The 24,001-nt window shown below is 47.8% G+C and overlaps 1 protein-coding gene across 2 annotated transcripts in view; it reads left to right on the top strand.

Annotated features, from left to right (window-relative positions):
• The first annotated feature begins 7,934 nt into the window (after positions 1–7,934).
• Positions 7,935–24,001, top strand: part of GPR137B (G protein-coupled receptor 137B) — a 694,226-nt gene continuing 678,159 nt past the window's right edge. Inside the window, exon 1 of one of the 2 annotated variants that reach the window (XM_069607370.1) lies at positions 7,935–8,436. In XM_069607370.1, coding sequence (XP_069463471.1) covers positions 8,068–8,436 — 369 coding nt within the window. In that variant the 5' untranslated portion in view covers positions 7,935–8,067. The remainder of the gene's footprint in view (positions 8,437–24,001) is intronic. The other variant, XM_069607371.1, reaches the window with a different exon arrangement.

Genomic DNA, 24,001 nt, shown 5'->3' with positions numbered 1-24,001 from the left:
TTCATAAGCACCAACACATCACGTTGCTGTGCCATGGCCATGGAGTCTTTCCCCTGGCCCTTAGGTTGCTACATTGTACGTACTTATGGTACAAGGCGGCGCTAGAGTATGGTGGTATGTGGGGGCAGTAATGGGTGGGTGGGGTGCCTCACACACATTGCATGCACACACATTCAATCAGGGTCTGGAGACGTGGCCCTAACAGATTCATGCATTTTCAGGGGGTGGTTCTCACATGCAGCCTCCTGGGTACCGGTGCCAGCCTCCGCTCATCCAACTCTCTCAATAGTGCCCATGTCTATCAGGGTCGTCAACTGCTCCTCCCAGGGGGTGAGCTCCAGTGGTGGTGGTGCTGGCCCTCCTCCAGTCCCCATGTTCTCACCCCTGTGCAGTGTCAGGAGCCCACGGACACAGACGCGCAAGTCGTTGGCCCGCTTTCTGCAGTCCTCCCCATCCCTGGTCACATGGCCTCCACAGCCACCTTCTGGCTGATTGCTCGCCAGATCGGTGTGTGACACTGTGCGCTGGTCTTGCGCTGCAGTGGCCCGTAAAGCTAATTTTGGTGTCCCAGTACTTCCTCCACAAATACTGTCAGTTCTTGGTTAGAGAACGTGGGTTTCCTGACCCTTTCCAAGGCAGACTTGCCCCTGGTGCGCTCCTGGGACATTTTGGACTGATAGCAGTGGTGGATGGCATGCAGGGGCTGTGATTTTTGGCGGATTGTGATTTCCAAAATGGCTGCCGCTTTATTTTCCGTTCCGGCAGTGACACATTTCCGTGGCGCTAATAGCGCGTGCTAACAGCGCGTTAGCCCGATGGTAGTGCAATGCGCGCTGGATTTTAGGGTTCCAGGACAATATATCCGCTAACGCCACGGCCATGTGCGCATGCACGTCAGCTCATGATCTGGCGTTGTTTACGCCACACATTGTGTCATTAACGCAAATAGCACCCGGTGGATATTACACCGGGATACCGCCAAACTCGTGATGAGGCAGTCTTGAACCCACTATGGTTTTTGTCTCTATTTGGTGTTTCAATGGTCCCTCTTTCACTCTGATGTTCTGGGATATATACCTCCAAAAAGTATTTGAGTCTCATGTTCCTGAAGAACCATTTCAACTCTACCTCTGTTTCAAAGGATTTTGCCTTGGTTGCCGGAACAAGAGATGACCCTTTGCTCAATAATAGTGTCTCTGTATTGGTGGGGGCATGTAGTGACAAGTTGATAATCAAAAAACTCTCATGGTTCATTGATTGCAATACCATTGTCGAGTTGTCATTCTTTGTCCTTGCGGCTGCCTTGATCCTTTGTTCCGCCCTCTTTGAAAAAAATGGTGTTGTGTCGGTGGTCCCGTTGGTAGTCCTCTGCCAGAGTGTGCTCTTTGGTCGCTGTCACTTGATGATCCTGACGTTGCTGAAAAGGTCACAAATGTATTCCGTCTGTTGTAACCACCTTGTTGCTGTTGTTCTGTGTAGAAGTCTTCTCTTAAATAAGGATAAGTTGTTTCCTCCTTGTAATTTAGCAGATGTTTTTTCAGCTTCGATACTTTTTTGTCTATCGTAAGTTGTTTAAATTTGGCTATCTCTTCTTCTAGGAGTTCCAACTTTTCTTGGCATACTTTATTGTGAGATTTTGTAAAGAAATGTTTTTCTAGGTACGCTAATTGTTCCCCCTGTGTCTTACACTCTTCTTCTACCGTGTCAATTACAAGAATCATCTAATCCCTACTGCATTTGTTGCAGACTCCGCTGAAATTTAATTACAATTTGGGATTGTCGATAAATACTCTTGGGATGTTTTTTTACTTGTAATCCTTCAGGGCGCCACGGAAATGTGTCACTGCCGGAACGGAAAATAAAGCGGCAGCCATTTTGGAAATCACAATCCGCCAAAAATCACAGCCCCTGCATGCCATCCACGACTGCTATCAGTCCAAAATGTCCCAGGAGCGCACCAGGGGCAAGTCTGCCTTGGAAAGGGTCAGGAAACCCACGTTCTCTAACCAAGAACTGACAGTATTTGTGGAGGAAGTACTGGGACACCAAAATGAGCTTTACGGGCCACTGCAGCGCAAGACCAGCGCACAGTGTCACACACCGATCTGGCGAGCAATCAGCCAGAAGGTGGCTGTGGAGGCCATGTGACCAGGGATGGGGTGGACTGCAGAAAGCGGGCCAACGACTTGCGCGTCCGTGTCTGTGGGCTCCTGACACTGCACAGGGGTGAGAACATGGGGACTGGAGGAGGGCCAGCACCACCACCCCCGGAGCTCACCCCCTGGGAGGAGCAGATGACGACCCTGATAGACATGGGCACTATTGAGAGAGTTGGATGAGCGGAGGCTGGCACCAGTACCCAGGAGGCTGCATGTGAGAACCACCCCCTGAAAATGCATGAATCAGTTAGGGCCACGTCTCCAGACCCTGATTGAATGTGTGTGCATGCAATGTGTGTGAGGCACCCCACCCACCCATTACTGCCCCCACATACCACCATACTCTAGCGCCGCCTTGTACCATAAGTACGTACAATGTATCAACCTAAGGGCCAGGGGAAAGACTCCATGGCCATGGCACAGCAACGTGATGTGTTGGTGCTTATGAAAGACCCCCGCACAGCAAAATGGGGCTGTGCATCCTCAACAGACATCAGAAGATGTCACACCAACATGTCCAAGCAGTGTCTCTCCCCTGTACCACGTTCCACCAATCACACCATGGGGACTCACTAAAATGCAATGGCCAAGCATGATACAAACTGTGTCCAAACCCACTGTAAGGCATGAAATGCATGATACAAATGTAAGCTGCCCTCAACTCATACAACACCCTATGTACCCCACAGGCACGCAGCGCTCCTCACAGGCCGATGATGGGGAGGAAGCAACACCATCCAGCCACATGTCTCGACGCGCTTCTACCAGCACCACCACCCCGCAAGATAAAACAAGACACAGGACACATCCAAGGTCACCCCACCGTAGCCCACCCACATGAGTGCAGCGTCCACAAGGCCGTAGGCTGACAGCACCTCAAAGCCCGGAAGCCACCAGGGACACTCAGGATGTGGAGGGAGCCACCAGGAGGTCTAACTCTGATGAGGCCCACAAATCCACAGCAGCACGACACACCACACTGGTGTCCTCACCCAGCCTCAGTGTCACACATGGGATGGGCACACCCCAGGGAAGCCCGGAGCCGGTGCCAGTGGATGCACACACTCCAAATGTATTTCTGCTTCATGCCCGCACACCCGAGCTGGATGTGGACACACCATATTATGGTACCCCTGAGGATAGGCACTCCAACCGCAGCAGCCCCATCAGAGGTGGCACCATGTCCCCCAGCAGCCCCCCCTTCAACCCCACGCACAGCTGTCAGTCCGATCCCCAGCACACCTCAAAGACCCTTCGTCATGGGAGCTGCTGTGATGGGGCGTTTGAATGCGATGGAGGCCCGACAACTGCAAATTGAAGCCATGTCGACAGAGCACAACCGCCACATCAAGGCTATCAGCCGTGCCATACGGAATGCAGCCAAGACCATGGCACGTGACAATGTGCGGACACGTAGAGTGGTGGAGGGCTGTACAGTGGCCCTGACAGGTTTTGGACAAAGGGTACGGGAGCTGTGCGAGGTCCAATCTGCACATGCTGAGCAGATGCGGGAGTCAAACAATCTGCTCCGGCAGCAGCTGCAGGTCTCAGGAGCAATACCATCTGCCTCTACAACACCCACAGAGGGATCCCTGGAGGCTTTGCCCAGGTGCTGTTCCCTGTGCAACCTCCCCTGCCGCTCACCAGTGGAAGCCGGCCGTGGGAAGCGCCCCTGAACATCCTAGATCGACATGGCACCGTTGTGCCGAGCCCTGGGCACATGGACCCACTAGCACTGTTTTGGGGTGTTCTGAGGGGGGTGGGGGGAGTGTGTGATGGAGTGTTCTGAGGGGGTTGGAGGGAGTGTGTGATGGGCAGTTCACAGGGTGCTGGGGGGAGTGTGTGATGGGGAGTTCACAGGGTTGTGGGAGGAGCGTGTGATGAGGAGTTCACAGGGGGCGGGGGTGTGTGTGATGGGGAGTTCACAGGGGTGGGGGTTTGTTTAAAAAAAATCCAGTTCAAAATGCATACAAAGCATGGACATTCATGATTGAGTTGAAGTGCTCTTTATTTTACAAGTAATATGTGTCAAATGTAGCAATCCAGTGGATCAAAAATAATTCCCAATCAAGGCCTGTCTGGCCAACCTCCCCTCCCTCACCCCATCCCTGTGTGCATGTGCCCCGGCTTCGGCCACATTCTTATCATTCCCATCCCCAGGTGGCTGGCCATCAGCATCAGGGGGCAGTGGCACATGCCAGCAACAGCAAATGTTGTACAGCATAGCACAGGTAAGTATGATTTTGTAAACTTTCTCTGGTGCATACATCAATGCCCCTCTCGTACGGTCTAGGCACCGGAAGCGTGTCTTCAGCAGTCCAAATTCCCTTTGCACACGGTTGCGTGTATGCCAATGGGCAATGTTGTATGCCAGCTCAGCTGGAGTGTGTGGATGACGCACAGGAGTCATGAGCCATGTGTACTGAGGGTATCCAGAATCACCTGCATGGGAGAGAATGCAGACATTAGGGCAAGGTTGGTTCAGTGGGTGTACAAGACTCAGTCATCAGTGACATTGGTAGCAGAATCAAGTATGTGTTGAGAAGGTTCATGCTATCTCAGTGCAATGTTGCCATACATCCTTCACCTTCTGAGACATGCGTGGGCCGAGGCTTACATGCAGCAGTTCATCAATTTATATGTGAATGCTTTTGTGTGTCACACTCATGTAGTACACGTACGCTATTTTCCATATAGTTACTTTCATTGTGGTGTGTGCTGTGCAAGGTGCAGCATTCAATCAATGGACTTCTTACTGCATGCACCACGCTTGTGTTTAAAGGCCACAGTACTCCCTTATTACTGGATGAGGGTACCCTTATATCTGCATGTTCAAGCAACATGTTGTTAGGCCATGTGTTGTGGCATTCCAGCAGCATGACCTTTCCCTGACCACAAGGATAGGCATGGTCATTGTTGTGTTGGGGGCTACAGGGTTGCTGGGTTTCGTGATGTCAAAGGTGCTGGGGAAAGACCCAGTGCCATGACCTGTTCCTGGCTGCAAGGATAGGCAGGGCATTGTTGAGGCTTTGTACCAGTCACTGCAGTGGCGGTCCTTGCTGCACCTCTCTTCTCCCCCACACAAGAGTTCACAACATATTAATACAGAATGGGGATGTCACACAACTATACCATCCCCCCTCTTGTATGTTATATGTAAATATTGTTGTGTGCACCATGTGTAAGCTATACCTTGGACCTATGCAAGTCCCAGGCGCATGTTTCCCTGCTTTATAGGGTTGTTATACCCCCTCCATCTGTGGGAAATGTGCATCCGATTGAAGTTTTGACCTTAATAATTCTGAGGCCGACACCTATCTGTGTCACTACTATCCATTACCGACCTTGTCCGTTTATATTTCACTTACCTTTCGTGCTTATTGAAAGAACTGTAAAATAAATTGTCTAGTCACCCGAAACTTCCTGTGTTGATGCAAAATAAATACACACACACAGAAGTTCTGTGTTTTCTGTCGGATCTCTTCATCCTGATTTTTTGTCTATTATACGTATACCCACCTGGGTAAATCAGGACCCCGCCAGGTGCCCTACAGTATGTACCCAGGGTGACATGGAATACATAAGCTACGTCACGACAAGTGCGCTACTGCCAGCGATCTCACTAGAAGCCGTTGCATTCGCATCAGCAGCGGATCCATCCATGGCCCTGGCGATCAAACTCACTGAACACAACAAGTGGAAGGACTACAGGAGACAGAATCATACTCCTCAGAGGGTGCAGAATAGTAATCCCAGCAGCCCTGCGGTCAGAAATAATCAAGACGGCCCACGAGGGATACCGGGGAGCAGACAACACCAAACGTCAACAACGCTGCCATGTGTGGTTCCCTTTCCTTGACGCCCTAGTCGACCGGTGGGTAAGGAACTACATGGCGTGCCAATGCACGGCCGGAGCCGAAACACCAGTACCCCTACAGCTGACAGAGATACCAGAACATCCATGGGAAAAAGTGGCGGTGGACTTTTATGATCCCCTAGAATCCGGAGAATACCCACTCTTATTCATTGATGAACATTCAAGGTTCCCAATCGTAAAGAGATCTTAATCGACAGCCTTCGCACACAAGTCGCAGCTATCTTCGACGAAGCCGTGAGTGAATGGGGCATACCTGACGTCATCAAGTCAGATAATGGCCCGCCCTTCTATGGCCACGAGTTCACAACATCTGCCAAGCACTTAGGGTTCAAACACCAGAAAGAAACACCCCTATGGCCACAGGCCAACGGAATGGCCGAGAGATTCATGTCATCGATCAAAAATACTTTGCAAAGAGCCAGACTAGAAAATGTCGACCCGCACCAAGCCTTATGCAGGATGCTTTGAGACTATCGAAATACACCCCATGAGGCCACAAACAAGACCCCAGCCGAACTCATGGTAAAGTACCAAGTTCGCACATGAGTCATACAACACCCGATAAACAAACCAGAAACAGATCCAGAAATCCTAAAGAGAGACGCAGCGAGGAAGGAACGAGCCCACATCCAGACAGATGAAAGGCGAGGAGCGTGCCCAAAGGACTTTCAACTAGGAGATGACGTGTTGGTGCAACAGTCAAGAAGACTGACTTAAGATTCGCCCCACAGCCATTACAAGTCACGGCGATTAAAAGAACAATGGTGACTGCTGAAAATGAAGAACGGGAAATAACACAAAACAGCTCAAAATTCAAGCTTACGACAACCACGGGAAATGAGAGAGTCCAGCCTCCAGACCCAGAACCAATTTCAATGGATCTGCGAGACACACTGTGGACGCCTCCAAGATTCTCCCCTCATCCAGGAACGAAAAGAACAGAGAGGCCTGACGAAGATCCAGGTGAAGGCACCAGTAGCCGGCCCCAAAGAGCCGTGAAGAAACCAGCACGCTTGGTTGAAGAATGTTGAGAATGTTGTAAGGACATTTCGTCTGGGGGTGATGTTATAGGGATCGTGTCTCCTTAAGAGACCGACACCTTGTCACGTGAACCGCATCACGTGATGTAGTACGTAAGGGGGAGGGAGCGTTAAGGGTCAGAATTGGATGTATGAAGAATAAAGAAGACGTACAATCTAACCCGGCGTGTCTGTCCTTATTATTTGTGCCCCCCTCTGGGTACAACACACACAATAAAGGAAATTGTGTTCCCCACGGGATTTTTGCCCGATGTATATTTGCTAATTGTATATTGGCAGTAGCCAATAAAAATGGTACTGATGTAAATCTCCATAAGGTAATGTTATATACAACCATTACAGAGATTAGCCGAATTGCAGTTCCGGTAGTTTAAACAATTCTGTTGGTTGTCCATGAAATAACCGAAAATAAAATACCTAATTAGAAATGACCACATTTCCTTTTATCGAAAACCAAAAATTACTTTTGGGTTTTTGCCCATTTTTGTTTTTAATAATGTGGGGGTTGGGAGGGAAGACCCCTGCGCCACACTCCCCCTCCCCCAACCTTAACTTATACCCTTACACAACTCCCCACCTATTTTTTAATAAAACTCGACCAAAAATGTTTTGTCATTTCTACTTAGGTAATTTTGTATTCGATTTTTTCTACGAGTAGCAATTCTATTTACTATGCATTGCATCGCTTACCGATAGTAACATATTTTCATTGGTTAACATATATTGCATGTTTTATTTTCTGTGAGCGAAGGGGTACTATGGGGAAGAAAAATAGTCTTCATTGCGTAGAGTCGCTCGGTCTGCAATACATGTTCCAGTGCTGAAGTGTTGACAAAGTCAGCTGCAATGATTCATTCTGATCATGTGCTCCCGGCCACCACGGAGCTGCCAGAGGAGGAAGTAGAAAGCTGAACAGCTCGTTTTCCTGCCTATTTAATATTACAACAGCAACAGTGAAACTTCATGAAGAGACTCTAAAGAGGGCTTGAAAATGGACGCCCCTATTTGGCAGCCATCAACTAATGACTCTTTGCCACCAACTCTGACCCCAGCCGTCCCTCCCTACGTGACGCTGAGCCTGACCACAGTGTATACAGTATTCTATCTACTGTTGTTTGTGTTCATTTATGCGCAACTCTGGATGATCCTACATTACAAGCACAAGCGGTTCAGCTACCAGACAGTTTTTTTGTTCCTGTGCCTGCTGTGGGCTTCACTGAGAGCAGTGCTGTTTTCTTTCTACTTTAAAAACTTTATTACAGCAAACTCGCTCGCTCCCTTTGCTTTTTGGCTACTGTACTGCTTCCCAGTGTGCCTACAGTTTTTCACCCTGACGTTGATGAATCTGTATTTCGCACAGGTAAGATACAAGCAGTCTCTTTTTTGGGGGGAAATTTGTGAATTAGGTAAGCGCGTGATATTACATTTTTTTATTCTATACGTTCTGGTACGTTAAGTTTCCTTTTCCATTATGTCGGCGACAAGTTTCGGAATGCAAAGAAAAAACAAGTATTGGCAATGCCAACAGTTTGGGCTGTTGTGTAGGCACGGGAAAGACATTTGTCAGGCTCAGTCGTAGTGGTGTTAACTACCCATTGTCTGTAGCAAGTGCAAAATGGTGCGAGTAGCTGGGCATCTAATAGGAGTGCTTGGCAAAAGCTTAAAACTCATGCACAAGCTAAAAAATGTTGGCTTTGCCAATGTTTGATTTTAACAGGACTTCAGTGAATGATACGCAGAGCAGTTATAAATCGAGTGGCTGAAGGCAGAACTGGTAACACATTTTTATTACATCAGTAGTGCGTTTACAGTTAAGTCATTAACTCCCAGAAGAGTGTTTTAAACAAACACTGGCAGGCACTTTGAGCGCAACGTTTGATGGTAAAGCTTGATTAAAATGAGCTCAAAAGTTGAGGTGGTGAGGTGGTGTTTTGGGTGGGGACGGGCGGGGTCTTGGTGGGATTTGCCATAGGGATTAGCAGGGCCTTGGGCAGTTAATGGGTGGGCAAATAACCAACAATACCTACAAGCTTTGTTTTCCTCCTCATATGCCATTACTCCCTATCTGTACCCCAATAGTGACGGCCAAAGGGGCTCCAGCAAAGGCAGTTTGTAAGGTGAGAGCTGCAAAGTGCACATTTAAAGCCCCGGACGGAAAGTAATATAGAAAAGAATATATTGCCATTTTATAAGACTTCTGACTGGTGACATGGGGGAAGTTACTGTGGCCGCCCCTGAAGCTTGAGGCACCTTTCAACAGATTAATTGACATATCACTCATAATATGGTTTTAAAATATATGAGTTTGTGCAGGGGTAGAACGTCGTCTCGATTAGGGCCTACCCACCCGATCAGTAACCACACAGAAGCAGTTCTACTGTATACCTCGGCCCCGTGCTGACTAACTGCGCAGCATGGGTGGCCACTGCCTTTTATTCTCTGCATCCCGTGACCCAACGCATCACAGGCAATTAAAGGGACACAAACTACATTCCTGCTTTTTCATAAATGAAAGATGCAAATAATATTCTCACAAAGAGCCACAACAGGTGGGAACAAACAACGCATATAACAGGACCTTTGTCTAAATTACCAACTGTGTCATACCATTTTAATGTGCATGTCAGGGAATACTGACTTCAAAGTCCAGTGGTCTGCAGCGGTCTCTCGCCTTCTTGAACCCCATCTTCTTCCAGAGACATGCCACCTCCTTGATCTGCTGGACCATTCCCGTCGTTGCTGGACACTGGTCCCTCTATGTCAAGCACTCACTTCTAGTCCTGTCCACAACGGGGCGACTGTTGTTTTGGGGCTGGACATTCTTTCTTATTTCCCTTGTCAAACTTCCCCATTTTCCCAGAAGAAACTGGCATTTCTTGTCACTGTGGCCCTACCATCAGGGGCAGTGACCATAGTCCCTTTTGTTCTTATTACCTCCATCGGGGTAGGTTCGTGAGGTAGGTCCATTTTGATTTTCGGGTATTTGGCACCTTGTCTCCTATCTCTAGATGTCAGTCACACAGTCGTCTTCTCATGTTTTCTTTTTCATTTACTCTCCTTCGATGTTCAAGCAGTAGTTCTTCATCAATCACTCCGGGGATGCGACTTGGATGGTCTCATAGCAGTCCCATTGGGCATCGCTGGAATAGGACTTCTGCAGGCGCTATCCTGGTTGAGCAGTGGTGCAGTATTCCAACAAAAATTTATATAGGGCCCATCGTTCACACTCACCCTGTCCATGTGTAATATGGAACACCTTGTCGAGTGTCCTCATCATCCTTTCCACCTCGCCATTTGCTCTAGGCCATACTAGCATTATTTTCTGGTGCGGTATTCCTAGCACTTGGACGTACTCTGGCGGGCCATTGTCCGTGCAAATTTCGTCTGGGAGTCCGTGGGTGGCGAACATTTTCTCAAGAATAGGTACTACATCCTCTAGCGAGGTGGACTCCACAAATTCCACCTCTGGATACCGCGACTACTGGTCCACTAGTACCAGAAAGTGGGTATTGCGGCAGGTAGACCCGAAATCCATGTATACATACAGTTCCCCAAGGGATGTTACTACGGTCCATGGACTCCATGCAGGGTTCTCTCTGGTGCGGCAGTGCTGCATGACACCAAACGCAGGCATGTAAACATTCTTCGACTTTGTCCTCTAGGCCTGGGAACCAAACATTCATTCTGAGTCAAGCCTTGGTTTTGGCCACACCATGATGTCCTTTGTGCGCCAACTCCAGTATGCGCGGTACCAGACTGGGTGGAGTGACGATTCTAGAGCCTCTCGGGAACAGTCTATTATCCAGAAATGTTAGTTCAGACCACACCTGCCACATTTGCTCAAACACTCTCTTTGCGTCCTCGGTGCATCTATTGACCTTTTCCTGAATACGCCTCCACTCTCCACGAGTTCCAGCCGACTCGAGCAGTAAGAGGCATCCGTCATTTGCTGCCGCTTCCTGTATCTCCTCTTGGGACATGAATATAGGGGTAGCCACTGATGTGAGGGTGTGCAGAAATTCTTCTGTTTCCTCTTCAGCGTCGACCTCTGCCTGTTTCCTCGCCTCCACGGGTTGGCGGGACAGGTAGTGTGCCGCATTGCGCTCCCTGGGCGGTATACCAGTTCAAGGTAATTTTCCTGTAGGGCGAGCAGCCAACTCTCAATTCTCCCTGGGGGTTTGGAGGATGAGCCAATTATGATTGGGATAAGGGGCTTATGGTCGGTGACAAAAGTTACTGACTTGCCATACACATAGAGATGGAATTGTCTGCAGCCCCACAGCACAGCTAGTGCTTCCTGCTCAATATGCGAGTATCGTTATTCTGTATTATATTGAGGGCTCTGCTTGCAAATGCGACAGGACGGGCGTCCCCAGACCCATCCGGCTGTGTCAACACAGCTCCAAGATCAAACGGATTGTTGTCCACGATGATTTCCTCTTTTCTGTTTGGCTCAAAGAATGTCATAGTGTCCTCTGCTGTGAGAGCCTTCTTGATCTCTTCAAAGGTGCTTTGTTCCAGGGCAGTCCATTTACAGGTACACTCTTTCTTTGTGAGATTGCAAAGTGGTTCAGAGAGGGTGGCTAGGTTGCGTGTAAACCTCCTGCAATATGTGACCATACCAGGGAAATTGCGTACATCGGAGGCATTCGAGGGGGACCTGCCGTTTGGATGTCCTTCACTTTTGCGGGATCGGGTGAAAGGCCATCTTCCTGAAATACAAACCCAAAGAATTTGATTCTCTTTTGCAGGAATACACATTTGTCTTTATGTAACGTAAGTCCCAGTTGTTGAATTCGAGCTAGTACTTTCCCTAGCCTCTTCAAGTGTACATGTTCTGAACTAGAATACACTGTGATGTCATCACTGATGTTGAGCACTCCTTTTAGTCCTGCCAAAGCACTGTGGATCATGTTCTGGAACACGTCCGGCGCTGAAGAGATGCCAAAGTTGAGGCGCTTATACCTGTACAGTCCTCTAAGAGTGGTCAACGTGGTTATGTAATGAGAAACTGGGTCTAGCACCACCTGGTGATAACCCGATCTCCGGTCCAGCTTTGAGAAAAACGTAGCATGTTATAAGACTGCTAGAATGTCATTGAGTGTTGGGGTTATGTGCCGCTCCCTTTTGATGGCTCTATTGGCGAGGTGCATGTCCACACATATGATATGATATGGCATTTATAACGCGCCTATACACAAGTGTTTCAAGGCGTGACGAGGCAAGGGGGGGGGAACAAAGGGAGGACAGACAACGATCCTACTATGCCAGGTGTCATTAAGATCGCGCAAGTGCATGGGAAGGGGGGAAAGGAAAAGTGCGCGGGGGAAGGGAGAGGGGAAAGTGCAGTACATGGGAAAGTGGAACAAATAAGATAAATAAGACAAGTAAAACAGCCAGCTAGTGGCAAGTGCAAGGAAGTGCAGACATAAGTGCTGGTAGGGGGACTGTAGGGATACAGAAAACAGTCCCCAAGTGCAGGGGTTGCCAGGGAGGCAGTGCAGGTGGGCAATTGATGGGGCCTGGGCCAGACATCAGAAAGGGAGGCCAGGTAACCAGTGCAATTTCAGTCAGGAATGCGGATGGAGTCAGGTTGTCTAGGTTTGTTGGCAATCACGATGGGGGAAACGCATGGAGTCGGTTCTTCCATCTCCATCTCCTCAATATTATCCATGTTGACCAAGTCATCACGTTCTTTCTTGACCATTGCCTGAAAATCGAAGGGCACCCTTCTGTGTTTCAACGCTATTGTTTGTACGGTTGGATCAATGTGTAGGCGAACTGGGTCACCCATGAATTTTCCTATGCGCATAAATACTTTTGCATGCCTGGTTAACAGGGATTGAATATTTGCACGTAAACTCCAAAGGCAAAATTCACGATGCACAATACCTCCACCGCGGCGCATCCAAACAGTGTTACTTTGCTCACTTTGGTAACGAAAAATCTTGCTCTGATGGTGACGTCTTCATGTCGAGCAGGTGCAATGAAAACCCCTTCTGGCGGCATTGGTACCTCTACCCCAAAAGTATATCCATACTTGCGTCTCTTTTAGTGGTGGCGCATCTGTTAGACTGCAGTAGTGTTCCTCCAACATGACACTTACTAACACCCTGGTGTCGACCAGTGTAGGAATTTGAGAATTGCCTAAGTGGATCGTGCACTTTGGCTGGCGTCGTTCTGAAGCTTTTAATTCTGACATGCTGGAGCTGAAGAAAACAACCCCCTCATCTGTCCATTCAGTGTGTTGTTCCTCGTTCAGGGGTGTCTGTTCTACTACCGCCACCTTCCGTGCCTGTCTGTAAAAGGATTGTCTTGATCCTGCTGGTCCTTGCACATACGTTAATGGTGCTGGGGCATGGCAGACCCTGGCAAAGTGGTTTGCTAACCCACATCTCCCACAGGTGTGACCTTTTGCTGGGCCCTCAGCAGAGTGGAGTAGGTCATAGCCACAGTTGGAACACACTGCTATTTCACTGCCACGTCCATCTCTCTTGCTCCACGGTGGGTGCTTGTATGTTCTGTGAAACTGTTGTCTGCTCATGGTGTAGGCTTCTTCTAGCTTGGCTGTTTTCATGGCAGCACACATTTTATCTGCCCTGACATCTGCCAACACGTGGCAAAGCCCAAGTTCAAGGATCCAAACTAATGTTATGCCTGGTTCACGCAAAATCTGTCGTCTTAGCTTGGCCGACGAGCATCCATTGATCAATTGCTGACGCATCTCTTCCTCCTCATCTGACCATGCAAAGGTTGTCGCCATCCGCCGCAGTCTGCAATGGTACATGTTGAGGGATTCACCTTCTTTATGTAGGGCATTCCTCATTAGCGATCTCTCGTAGTTGAGGTTTGCCATGGGTGCAAAATATTCCTGTAGTGCAGTCTTGGCTGCACTGAAAGTTCTATTAGTAGGCCGAAGGGTGTAAACATGTTCAAACCGCCAGGCCGGCTGAATATAGCATGACTGATTTCTATGCTTCATCATTGTCCGCTCCTGTGGCAGACAGGAACATATCTAGGCGCTTCACCCAGGCAGACCACCTGGGACCTAGGGCTGACAGGGCTCCAGAGATGTCAAATTCTAGTAAGGGATCAAGATATACCAATGAAAGATAGATTCTGGCCCCCACAGGGGCAGCACCAGCATCGTCCGCCATCTTTTGGTGGTCGGCAATGGAGTGATTGCAGATGACGATGGGCTTGTCCGGTTTGCCGATTTGTTGGCTTCCTGACACTGTGCGCATACAGGTCACTATCAGCAGGGTGCACAAGCATTACCAGTGGGAGCTGCAACCCTTTTTGTATGGAGAGTGTGTCTGCTTGATGAGGGCTGGTGACGTGATGTGAGTCGTCCTGCGCTGTGGGAGGGAATAGGGTGCAGAAGCACTCCAGATTGGGAGCCGCAACCCTTATTTTGCAGTCCTCCTGGTCAGAGTGTACTTTCAGCCACTCATTTTGATGTCAGATGAAGTGTCTTGCCGGCGTACCATGTGGGCGGATCATATGAGTCCCAGAAATGAGGCCGCTCTGCAGGCGAGCTAGGAGTGGTGGCGGCTGGGCCCTTACTCACTGTGGCCGTGCAGCAGACGCAAGCCTTGGCACAGTGGCTCCGGCAAACGGCTCGCATGCATGTGGTGAAGGAGGAGATACTGCTGCTCTCAGCGGAGTGAAAGCAGGTTCACGACCGCGAGGGATGATCCCAGAACAGCAACCGCCTCATCGCCAGTGTGGTGTGGTAGGGCCCCGTCTAGATTGGGGCCTACCCACCCGATCATTAATCACACAGAGACAGTTCTGCTGTATAACTCAGCCTCCGTGCTGACTAACTGCGCAGCATGGGTGGCCACTTTTTTTTCTCTGTGTCCCGTGACCCAACGCGTCACGGACGATTAAAGGGGCATACACTACAGAGTTCAACAAAAATAGAATGTTTTAATTATGAGTGTGTAAATGTTAGATTGGACTGTGTTGTCACGTCAGCACTGAGCCTCAGGGCTCATGCTGAGTCACATGTTGCAGGTCCCATGCATCAATAAAGGGGCCGAGCAGTCTCTGCTCAGCATTGAAAGATCAGCTAGTGGTCTGTGTGGTTACTGCAGCCACAGAGCTGCTTGGTGCACCATGGCCCACACGGGCCACCCTGTCTCCCAAGACAGCCTCACACTGTGGGGGATAGACAGGCCGGCCCCCTAACAGACTGGTGCGAAGTGGCCAGCTCTGCAGCACCCGTGCCCCCACATGATGCTTTCATTCAAGCCCCATGACAACTGCAGTGTATTGCAGGATATAGTGGCCCACATACAAGACAATTTGAAATATATGATGGCATGGAATCCAGCCTAGTGGACACAGGGAAGTAGAAAACACACTAATGGGACCCAGGGCACACGTACTGCATCATTTCGGGTATTTGACGGCCAGCGTGGTACCGCAAGGAGTTGTGGGGATTTGGCGAGGAAAGTGCAGTAGGGATGTTTGTGTGTGTGTGTGTGCGTGCGTAAATATAGGTGTGGCTGTATGTGTGTATGTCTGCCTGTGTTCATGTGTGTTTGTCTATATTTTTGTATGTATGTGTAAGGGGCATACGTGTGTATAAATAAATGTGTTTATGTACATAGTTTTGAGTTTAGTCATGTATGTGTATTTGTATGCATAAGGGGCGCGTATGAGTATACATATATGCATGTGAGTTTATGTGTGCATACCTGCATGTTCATTTGTGTCTATTCATGTATGTGTGTGAGGGCCTTATGAGTAACTGTGTGTGAGAGAGGGAGAGCGAGAGAGAGGTGTACGTACTGTACAGGTGCTGTCAAAGGATACAAGGAAGATCTTAGCAGAGATTCCAGGATGCTTCTCTTTGTTTATTTACTAAGCAGACGATTTCATTAATTACATTTAAGTGTATTTGCCAGGTGCTCACATTTCACCCCTGCACTTGCGCAATCTGAATGACACCTGGCCTAGTAGGATCGTTGTCTGTCCTCCCCTTGTTTCCCCCCTCCCTGCCTCGTCGCGCCTTGAAACACTTGTGTATAGGCGTGTTACAAATGCCATATCATATCATATCATATCATATCATATAGCTGTCAGGAGCTCGCACAGTGACACCACTGCATACATCTCTGAAACATTCAGGTCATGTCTTAACTCAAGTGCTACTACTTATGAGAAACTTAGACCATCCGGGTGCGTCTCGGTAAAAGCAGCGTTTCCAACATAGTTTCAGGCTGCCGCTGCGTCATTCAGAGCACACCGTTGGCATACAATCACACACAAACATGCATTGTTACACGTGACTATAATAATAATAATAATAATAATAATATCTAGTTTTATATAACGCTACAAGCCCGCAGGCATCTGAGTGCTGAGATAACAGTTGATATTATTATCCCAAAGCGTGGTATAGCGTGGTACTCAATGGGCCTCATTACGGGTCGGGCCGTCCGGAATTAACAGTGGCGGTAAACCCGCCGCCACTGTTAATTCCGGACCGCCCGCTCCCGAGTCCTGCAGGCGGGAGGTGATCTTCCCTCCAGGTCTGACCTGGCGGGTTGAACACCTCCCGCCTGCAGGCGGACGTGGAAACACCAGCACCATCACGAGATATTGGACTCAATGGGAATGGGGATTAACACCATTCCCCCTATGTGACTCCCGGGACACCGGGGCTGTAATGCCCTGGTAATTCCGGGAGTCACGGAGGCGGAATGGTAATACGAGTCTGGCGGTAACCAGGCGGTTTTACTGCCGTGGTTACCGCCGGACTCATAATGAGGCCCAATGTATCGACCTCGGAAGGATGAAAGGTTGAGTTGGCCCTGCTGGGATTCGAACCTGCATCAGCAGGCTGCACAAAGATGCTAGAAACGGGCGCTCAGCTCGTTGTGCTATCTGACTATATACCTACTACTAAGTTAAAGCACATCTCTGTGAACTGAATCACCTCACGGGCTGATGCCTGCAATCAGGTTTGTCAGGACACAACAAACCAAGGAAAGTGGCAGTCTGCAGAATTATGCGTCACGCAGACAGTGGGAGAGTTATCTGTATATGAGAGGGTAACACCTATGTGTACTTTTATTTGTTTGAATAATATCAAAGTGAACTATATTATTAGACTTCCAAACTCTGATTGTGTTCAAGCTGTTCTGTTCTGTTTTGTTTATTGTGTAGAGTTTGTAATACAGGTGTCACGATTTATTGGGTGGTCACTCTCAACTCAGGGAGTTCCTTTCCCCCAAGCAAGGTGGCGTGCACCAAACCGCTTATACAGATTCAACTTAAGTGATGCCTTCAACCTATCTCGCACCATCCAACCAAACCCTCTTTGCCCCCAGTGAGCCGGGAACCAGGCCGGTGATTAGTAAGAATATATGTTTATTTAAGGTTTGACAAAGAATAATAGAACAATCACACCAACATCAGCCACCAACGACGTGGCCCCACACAGTATCACAATTTCAAATCACTTGTACCAATTGACTGACCTATATTTCTAATGGGCTTTCAGTCACTACCACGAACACAGGTTGAATTTAAAGCCTTTACATCAAAACACACAGAGGATTTCTTGCATATTAACAATTAGGACATTTGAAACAACCCCCAGTGATTGCTTGGGTTATCACAATGCTCTTCTCTCCCAGCAACCCCCACCCGCAGGCATCCGTTATGTATGACCCCTTAATTTGAAGGCAACCTACAGGGAGTGGGAATACAGTTGAAAAATTGTTTTGGCTTTTTATTAAAAAGCAGGGTTTGGAAAAAAGGTGCAATGGAAAAAAATTGTTTTGGGCTTTTTATTTGAAAGGCAAAATTTAGGAAAGGAGCTCAATGGGAAAATAGTTTTGGGCTTTTTATTTGCATAAAATGCACAGCGTTGGGATTCTGATTTGGGATGCAAGTGAATAAATGGTAAATGTTGTTTTGCACACTCTACATTCATTTGAATGGCGAGTTTTAGGGGTACTTATTAGATGATTATGGACACCTCCCTTCTGTACCGAAGTCAGGGGTTTCAGAAGAATAGTCACCCAAGTACTTATTGCTCTAACACACTGGGCATGAACTTTGTAAGTTTTGAAGTCTAACAACACTCATCCCGTGATTTTCTATATGGAAATTAATTGATTTAACTTTGATTCAATGCGCCAAGGACCTACACAGTTTCACCCCCACACACAATTTAATGGGAATGATTAAGGCAGGCAGTTCCCAACACAATTCAATTTAAATGGATAGGGTGATTTGCTATGGTGGAATTAATTTGAGTTAGATTTAATAAAATGTGCTATGGGTCGACAAAGTTCTACCCCTACCCGCTCTGCGAGATAGAGATTAAGGCTGGCAGATTCCCCCCACACTCTTGTTGTCATTTGGATTAATCTACTTACATGGGAGGCCTCGGTTATGGTGAATGAAAGGAAACAGTAGGGCTCCTCTGAGGACAGCACAGATCTGGTCAAAGACTTCGGTCAAGGGTAGTCCCCAGCACCCTCTGGCTCCTCAAATGGCAGGCCCGCTAGCTTCTCGATTTCCCAGTCTCTGTCTCCCATGCAATGTTTAAGTCCTTGGTAGCTCTCCTTGTCTCTCTGTTAGTTGTTCATTGCAAGAGTCCAGAAGTAGACTAAACCCCAGCAATACAGTGGAAAAGTCTAGGGAAAAGTCAAAAGTCCCAAAAAAGTCAAAAAGCCCCCAAAAAACCCTCTTAGACTGAAAACTATCTCTTATAGGGCTGGTGATACCTTATATCATAATTCCCACGCTACTTCCTTTGGCTCCTCAAATGGCAGGCCTGCTAGCTTCTAGATTTCCCAGTCTCTGTCTCCCATGCAATGTTTAAGTCCTTGGTAGCTCTCCTTGTCTCTCTGCTAGTCAGGGCTTCAGATAAGGCGAGTACCAGGCCTATTTACGCATGAAAATCTTGTAAATACGCCAGCTTTAATATTTTCCTGGGTACATTTACACACAGGTTTAGAGCAGAGGGCAGTGCAAAGGTCAGGTTACTTGACAGAAACCAGAAGGCGTCTTGTGATTTTTATCTACATGAATGTAATTGCAAGCCACCTCTGTAACAGAATGCATTTCTCTAAAGCCTTTCAAAAAAATAAACTGCACACTGATAAAAGGAATGGTTTCTTTCTATTCAGCGTCAGAAGCACTGTGCATGTTTTCCTAGAATTTTAGGATTGTATAATTAATAAGACAGAAAACTAAGTTGCAATTGAGAAATATATTTTTCTTTTACAAGTTATGCTTTTTTTTCCAGTGAAAGCAAACCAGTATTGCACAATTGTATTTTTCAGAGTTCCGGTGCTGTGTGCATAATCATGCAGAGGGAGATCATTTTTACACTTCTAATTTAATCTACAGTCTAATTAGAAAAACAGTGTGTAAAATGATGACTAGTTTACATCCATTCAACCTTGCAGTCAATCGGGTACATTACTATAAATGGTCAGTGGCAGAATAGTCTTTGCTTAAGGGCGAGTAATTGGCATTACACTGATCACAGGTGTTCTAGTCTCTCAAATCTTCAAGACTACAAATTAAAACATCCAAAACCTGACTCTCAAGAAAGTGCAAGTGCTGTTCAGAAACAAATGAAAGTTACATTGGTAATTAAAATAGAAACTCAGCAAAACCTGTCCCTGTGATAATCCAGATAGGTATTTAACTTTATGTAGCACTTCATAAATGATTTGTCCTACATCTAGGTACTGTGATCATCATACCTCAGTCGATACTCAGTTAACCAACCTCTGAAGGATGTTAGCCAATAAGATAGCTCAGATGGTTGAGCACTCGTTGCTGCAATCTCTGCATGATCTGTGAGTTGCGGGTTTGAATCCCGGCAAGTCCAACTCAGCCTTTCATCCTTCTGAGGTCGATAAAGGAGTACTGACTTTGGTTTGGTGGTAATTGTGATAAATATGGTCTATGTACAGCGCTTTGCCAAAAGAGCTGTATAAATAACCATTTTACCACTATATTAGATCTAGAATTTAGCATGGAGTCCTTGCCTCTCTGCACTGTTTTATCATAACATTGGCATACCATTAGGTAGTAATAGCTCCAGGAAATTAGGACTTTCATTAAACATCAAAAGACAATTCTGTTATCGAATCTCAAAACACACAATACAAATTCATGTATGCTTTACTATATAATTGGCTAGGTTTTTGTGATTTCAACATTTAAACACATACGGGAGAGATCAAATGGCAGAAATATTGAAAGGTGTATTCTGTCACAATGCAGAAAGCTGCCGCATAGTAATGATTTCTATACAGTATTTTCACATGTCGGCTGGATGTCGCATATATTTCACTCTCTTGCGAAGGAGAGAAGTCAATTTACTCTCTTAAAATCACATTTACTCTCAAAGTTTAAAAATGTAGAGTAAAATACTCCCACCTCAAAATCTTATCTGGAGCACTGCTGCTAGTTGTTCATTGCAAAAGTCCAGAAGTACACTAAACCCCAGCAATACAGTGGAAAAGTCAAGGGAAAAGTTAAAAGTCCCAAGAAAGTCAAAAAGCCCCCAAAAAACCATCTTAGACTGAAAACTATCTCTTATAGAGCTGGTGATACCCTATATCATAATTCTGACGCTACAGATTGGCCAGCTCTCTCCCTCCCCCACTATGCCCACTGCCTTCTGATAGGACAAGGTGTTGGAAGGTGAAGATGATGGAGGCTGAAGGAGGTGAAAGATTCATCATCCCAAAATGACAAGTGGGTCTGACTTTTTCAGTGCCCTTAAAAACTCGGAAGCTACCTTACCTTTTCAGATAACTGCAGGCACATATATATATTTGAATTCTATATTTTATGGCGAGTCGGAAAATACTAATCTTAACTCAGCACGCCCTTCCTGGTAGGAGATACCGTGTTTATCATTTTGCTCCAGAGCCGACAAAGTCACAAATCTGACCCTTCAAGATTCAAACCTTACTTCCATAACCTATCACCACACCAACTTTCCATTTCGTGGGCATTATGGGAAGGCCCGAATCATAATTGTCTTTATAACTGAAATTGCAAATATCAAATAGGATTAATATTTACATGGTACCAAAAGCTTTCTTATCCCTTTAACATGAGTCTGGTATGAGCTCACTGGGACACACGATTCCCTTTTAATTAAAGAAAAGGGGGCCCAATATTAATCAAGGCATCACTTGTGCCCCTCAGCTTCACAGTAGCGCCCACCTTTTTTTTTAAAGATTAATTTCCATTCTTGTGACCTGAAACGAACATCTGCTCATCAGCAGGGTCTGTTTCTTACACAATGTCAGAAGATCCATGAGTGGCTCTGAATCCATTTCTTGTGGTTGAGGCAGCCCTAAAAGGGTCATTTATGTAGGCCACTAATGCAAAGCTGCCGTGTTATCTGCAACGGCCAGAATTCCAATAACATTTTCTGTTATTTATTTGTATTTATAACTGAACCAGGCCTGCTTTACCCAGTGGGCCCAGCCCACAGGTCTTGGTTTCAAAGCTTCAAAGGCAGAGACCTTTCAGTACAGTGGGGAAAACACAAGCTGCCCCCATACTTCATAAAATACAGCTTTAAATCAACAAGATGTGCTTACATGTAACATTTAGCATTATAGCTGGGCATGTTGTTTATAATACAGTCTTTCAGTTCATAACGTTTGGACAGATATAAGTTCACTTTTGGTATTATTGACACATAGGCCACAGTTGCATAGAACATTCTTGTTCACTTCTCCAACAAGTAAGCCTTTCCATTTAAATGTCAGTTTATTTGTGAAAATGAAGTGTCTTTCACCGGAATATGTCACTTGGCTTCACTTTTTTTTTTTTTTTTAAATGTTTATTTATAGCAAGGCAGTATAGGTTACAAACAGTATCGGATGGCAGTATAACATAGCAAAAGAAAGATTCTGGCTGTGTGTCCTTTTCCCCCCATCATTCCGGTTTTCCCGGGCCAGAGATTCAGTCTATCACCCCCGCCTGGTGTGTACTCTCCCGGTCCCTCAGGGCCCAACGGGCGTTGATTGGTTTGAACGTCATTGCGGGAAATCGCTGATCATAGTCCAGCACTGGGGCCCATACATTCTGGAAGCGGTGCAGAGTCCCTGCTCTCGCTGCGGTGACCTTTTCCGCTATCAAGATGTCCCACAGTTTTCCCCACCAGTGGGCTAGGCAGGGGCCATCTTGCGACTTCCAGAAACGGGCCAGAACTGTCTTGCCCGCCAAGAGGCATTGTGTGAGGAGCTTAGCCCTGTTGCCGGAGCGGGGGTAGATTCCGAGGACCGGGATCCCCAGCAGAATTGTTTCAGGGTCCAGTGGGAGGGCGGAGGCGGTGATTTGTTCAATGGTTGAGAGACACCTGGTCCAGAATTGCTGGATCTTGGGGCACGTCCACCACATGTGAAGGTAAGAGCCTGGCTGAGTGCAGCCTCTCCAACAGGCGGGGTCCACTTGTGGATTCATGTGGTGGAGTCTGAGAGGGGGTTAATACCAACGCAGGGTGAGTTTGTATGCACATTCTTTGTTGGTGACGCAGGTGGAGGAGGAGTGGGTGCGGGACCATATGTCCACCCATGTTTGGTCCTCAATCGGGTGGCCTAGGTCCGCCTCCCACTGGGCCATGCATCGGGTTTTTGCCACCAGGAAATCCCCCAAGAAGCGTCTATATATGGCTGAAGTTCTTCCTCTAGCCGGCAGATCCGCGAGAGTTAGCTCCAGAGGAGTCGGGGGGCGAGTTGCCGCTTGGAGGGTCCGGGGGTGCGAACACCAGTGGCGGAGCTGGCAGTACGTGAATCTGTCCCTCTCTTGAAGCCGAAATGTCTCCTTGCACTGTTCGAAGGTCCGGGATTTGTTTTCCGAGTACATCTGCCCCAGGGTTTCAAGGCCCCCGTCTATCCAATTCTGGAAGTTGCGGGGATGAGTTCCCGGGGAGAAGTTGGGATTGTGGAAGATCGGCGAGAGGGGGCTCTGGCCCCTCGGGATTCCTTTCTGCTTTAGAGCCCAGTCCCAGGAGCTTAGGGTCTGCTTCGTTGTCAGTAGGATGTCCTTCCAATGTGCCCTGAGGGAGGGTTGGATGTGAGGGAGGAACCGGAGGGGGAGCGGAAGCTGGGCTTGCTCCAGTTCCACCCATCTGGGGCGGGCTGTGCTCGACTGCCAGGCGTGTATGTGTGATAGTTGCGCCGCTGCGCGATAGGCCTGCAGGTCCGGGACCCCCAGGCCTCCTAGCCTGGCGTTACCAATCAGGGTCTTGTGGGGGATCCTGGCCTTTTTGCCTTTCCATATGAATTTCGATATCTTCCTCTGTAAGTGGTGGAGGGTCTGGGCCGGGAAAGGCACCGATAGGGACGAGCAGGCATTGAGGAACCTAGGGAGCAAGTTCATTTTGACGGCTGTAATACGGCCCATTAGTGAGATCTCTTGCGTGGTCCAGCGCTTCAGGTCTCCCTCCAGCTCCCTGATCAGTTTGGGAAAGTTCGCCTGATAGGTCTCCCTTGGGTTCGCCGGGATGAAAACTCCTAGGTAGGGATCGAGTGGTCCCGCCATTCGATCGGGCATAGACCCGTTAACGCCTCTTTTTCCTCTGGGCGGAGGCCGATTCCCAGGGCCACTGATTTGGCGAAGTTAACAGTAAAGCCGGTAACCTCCCCCAATTCCTTTATTTCGGCCAGGGCGTGCTTCGCTGAGGTACTGGCTTCTGTGAGTGTCAGTAGTACATCGTCCACGTAGAGAGCAATTTTGTGGTGGGACGGTCCCACCTGAAGTCCCTTGATGGACTCATTCCGCCTGATCTTCTGGGCGAAGGGCTCCATCGTGAGGGCGAAGAGCAGGGGTGACAGCGGGCAGCCCTGCCTTGTCCCACAGGTCAGAGATATCGGGGCTGAGTGGGCGCCATTGATCCTGAGGATGGTTTTGGGCTG

The sequence above is a fragment of the Ambystoma mexicanum genome, chromosome 4q, assembly GCF_040938575.1.
Source record: "Ambystoma mexicanum isolate Mex_15411 chromosome 4q, UKY_AmexF1_1, whole genome shotgun sequence".
Lineage (NCBI taxonomy): Eukaryota > Metazoa > Chordata > Amphibia > Caudata > Ambystomatidae > Ambystoma > Ambystoma mexicanum.
Note: the sequence above shows the minus strand (reverse complement) of the source record. Positions and strands in the feature narration are given on the sequence as shown.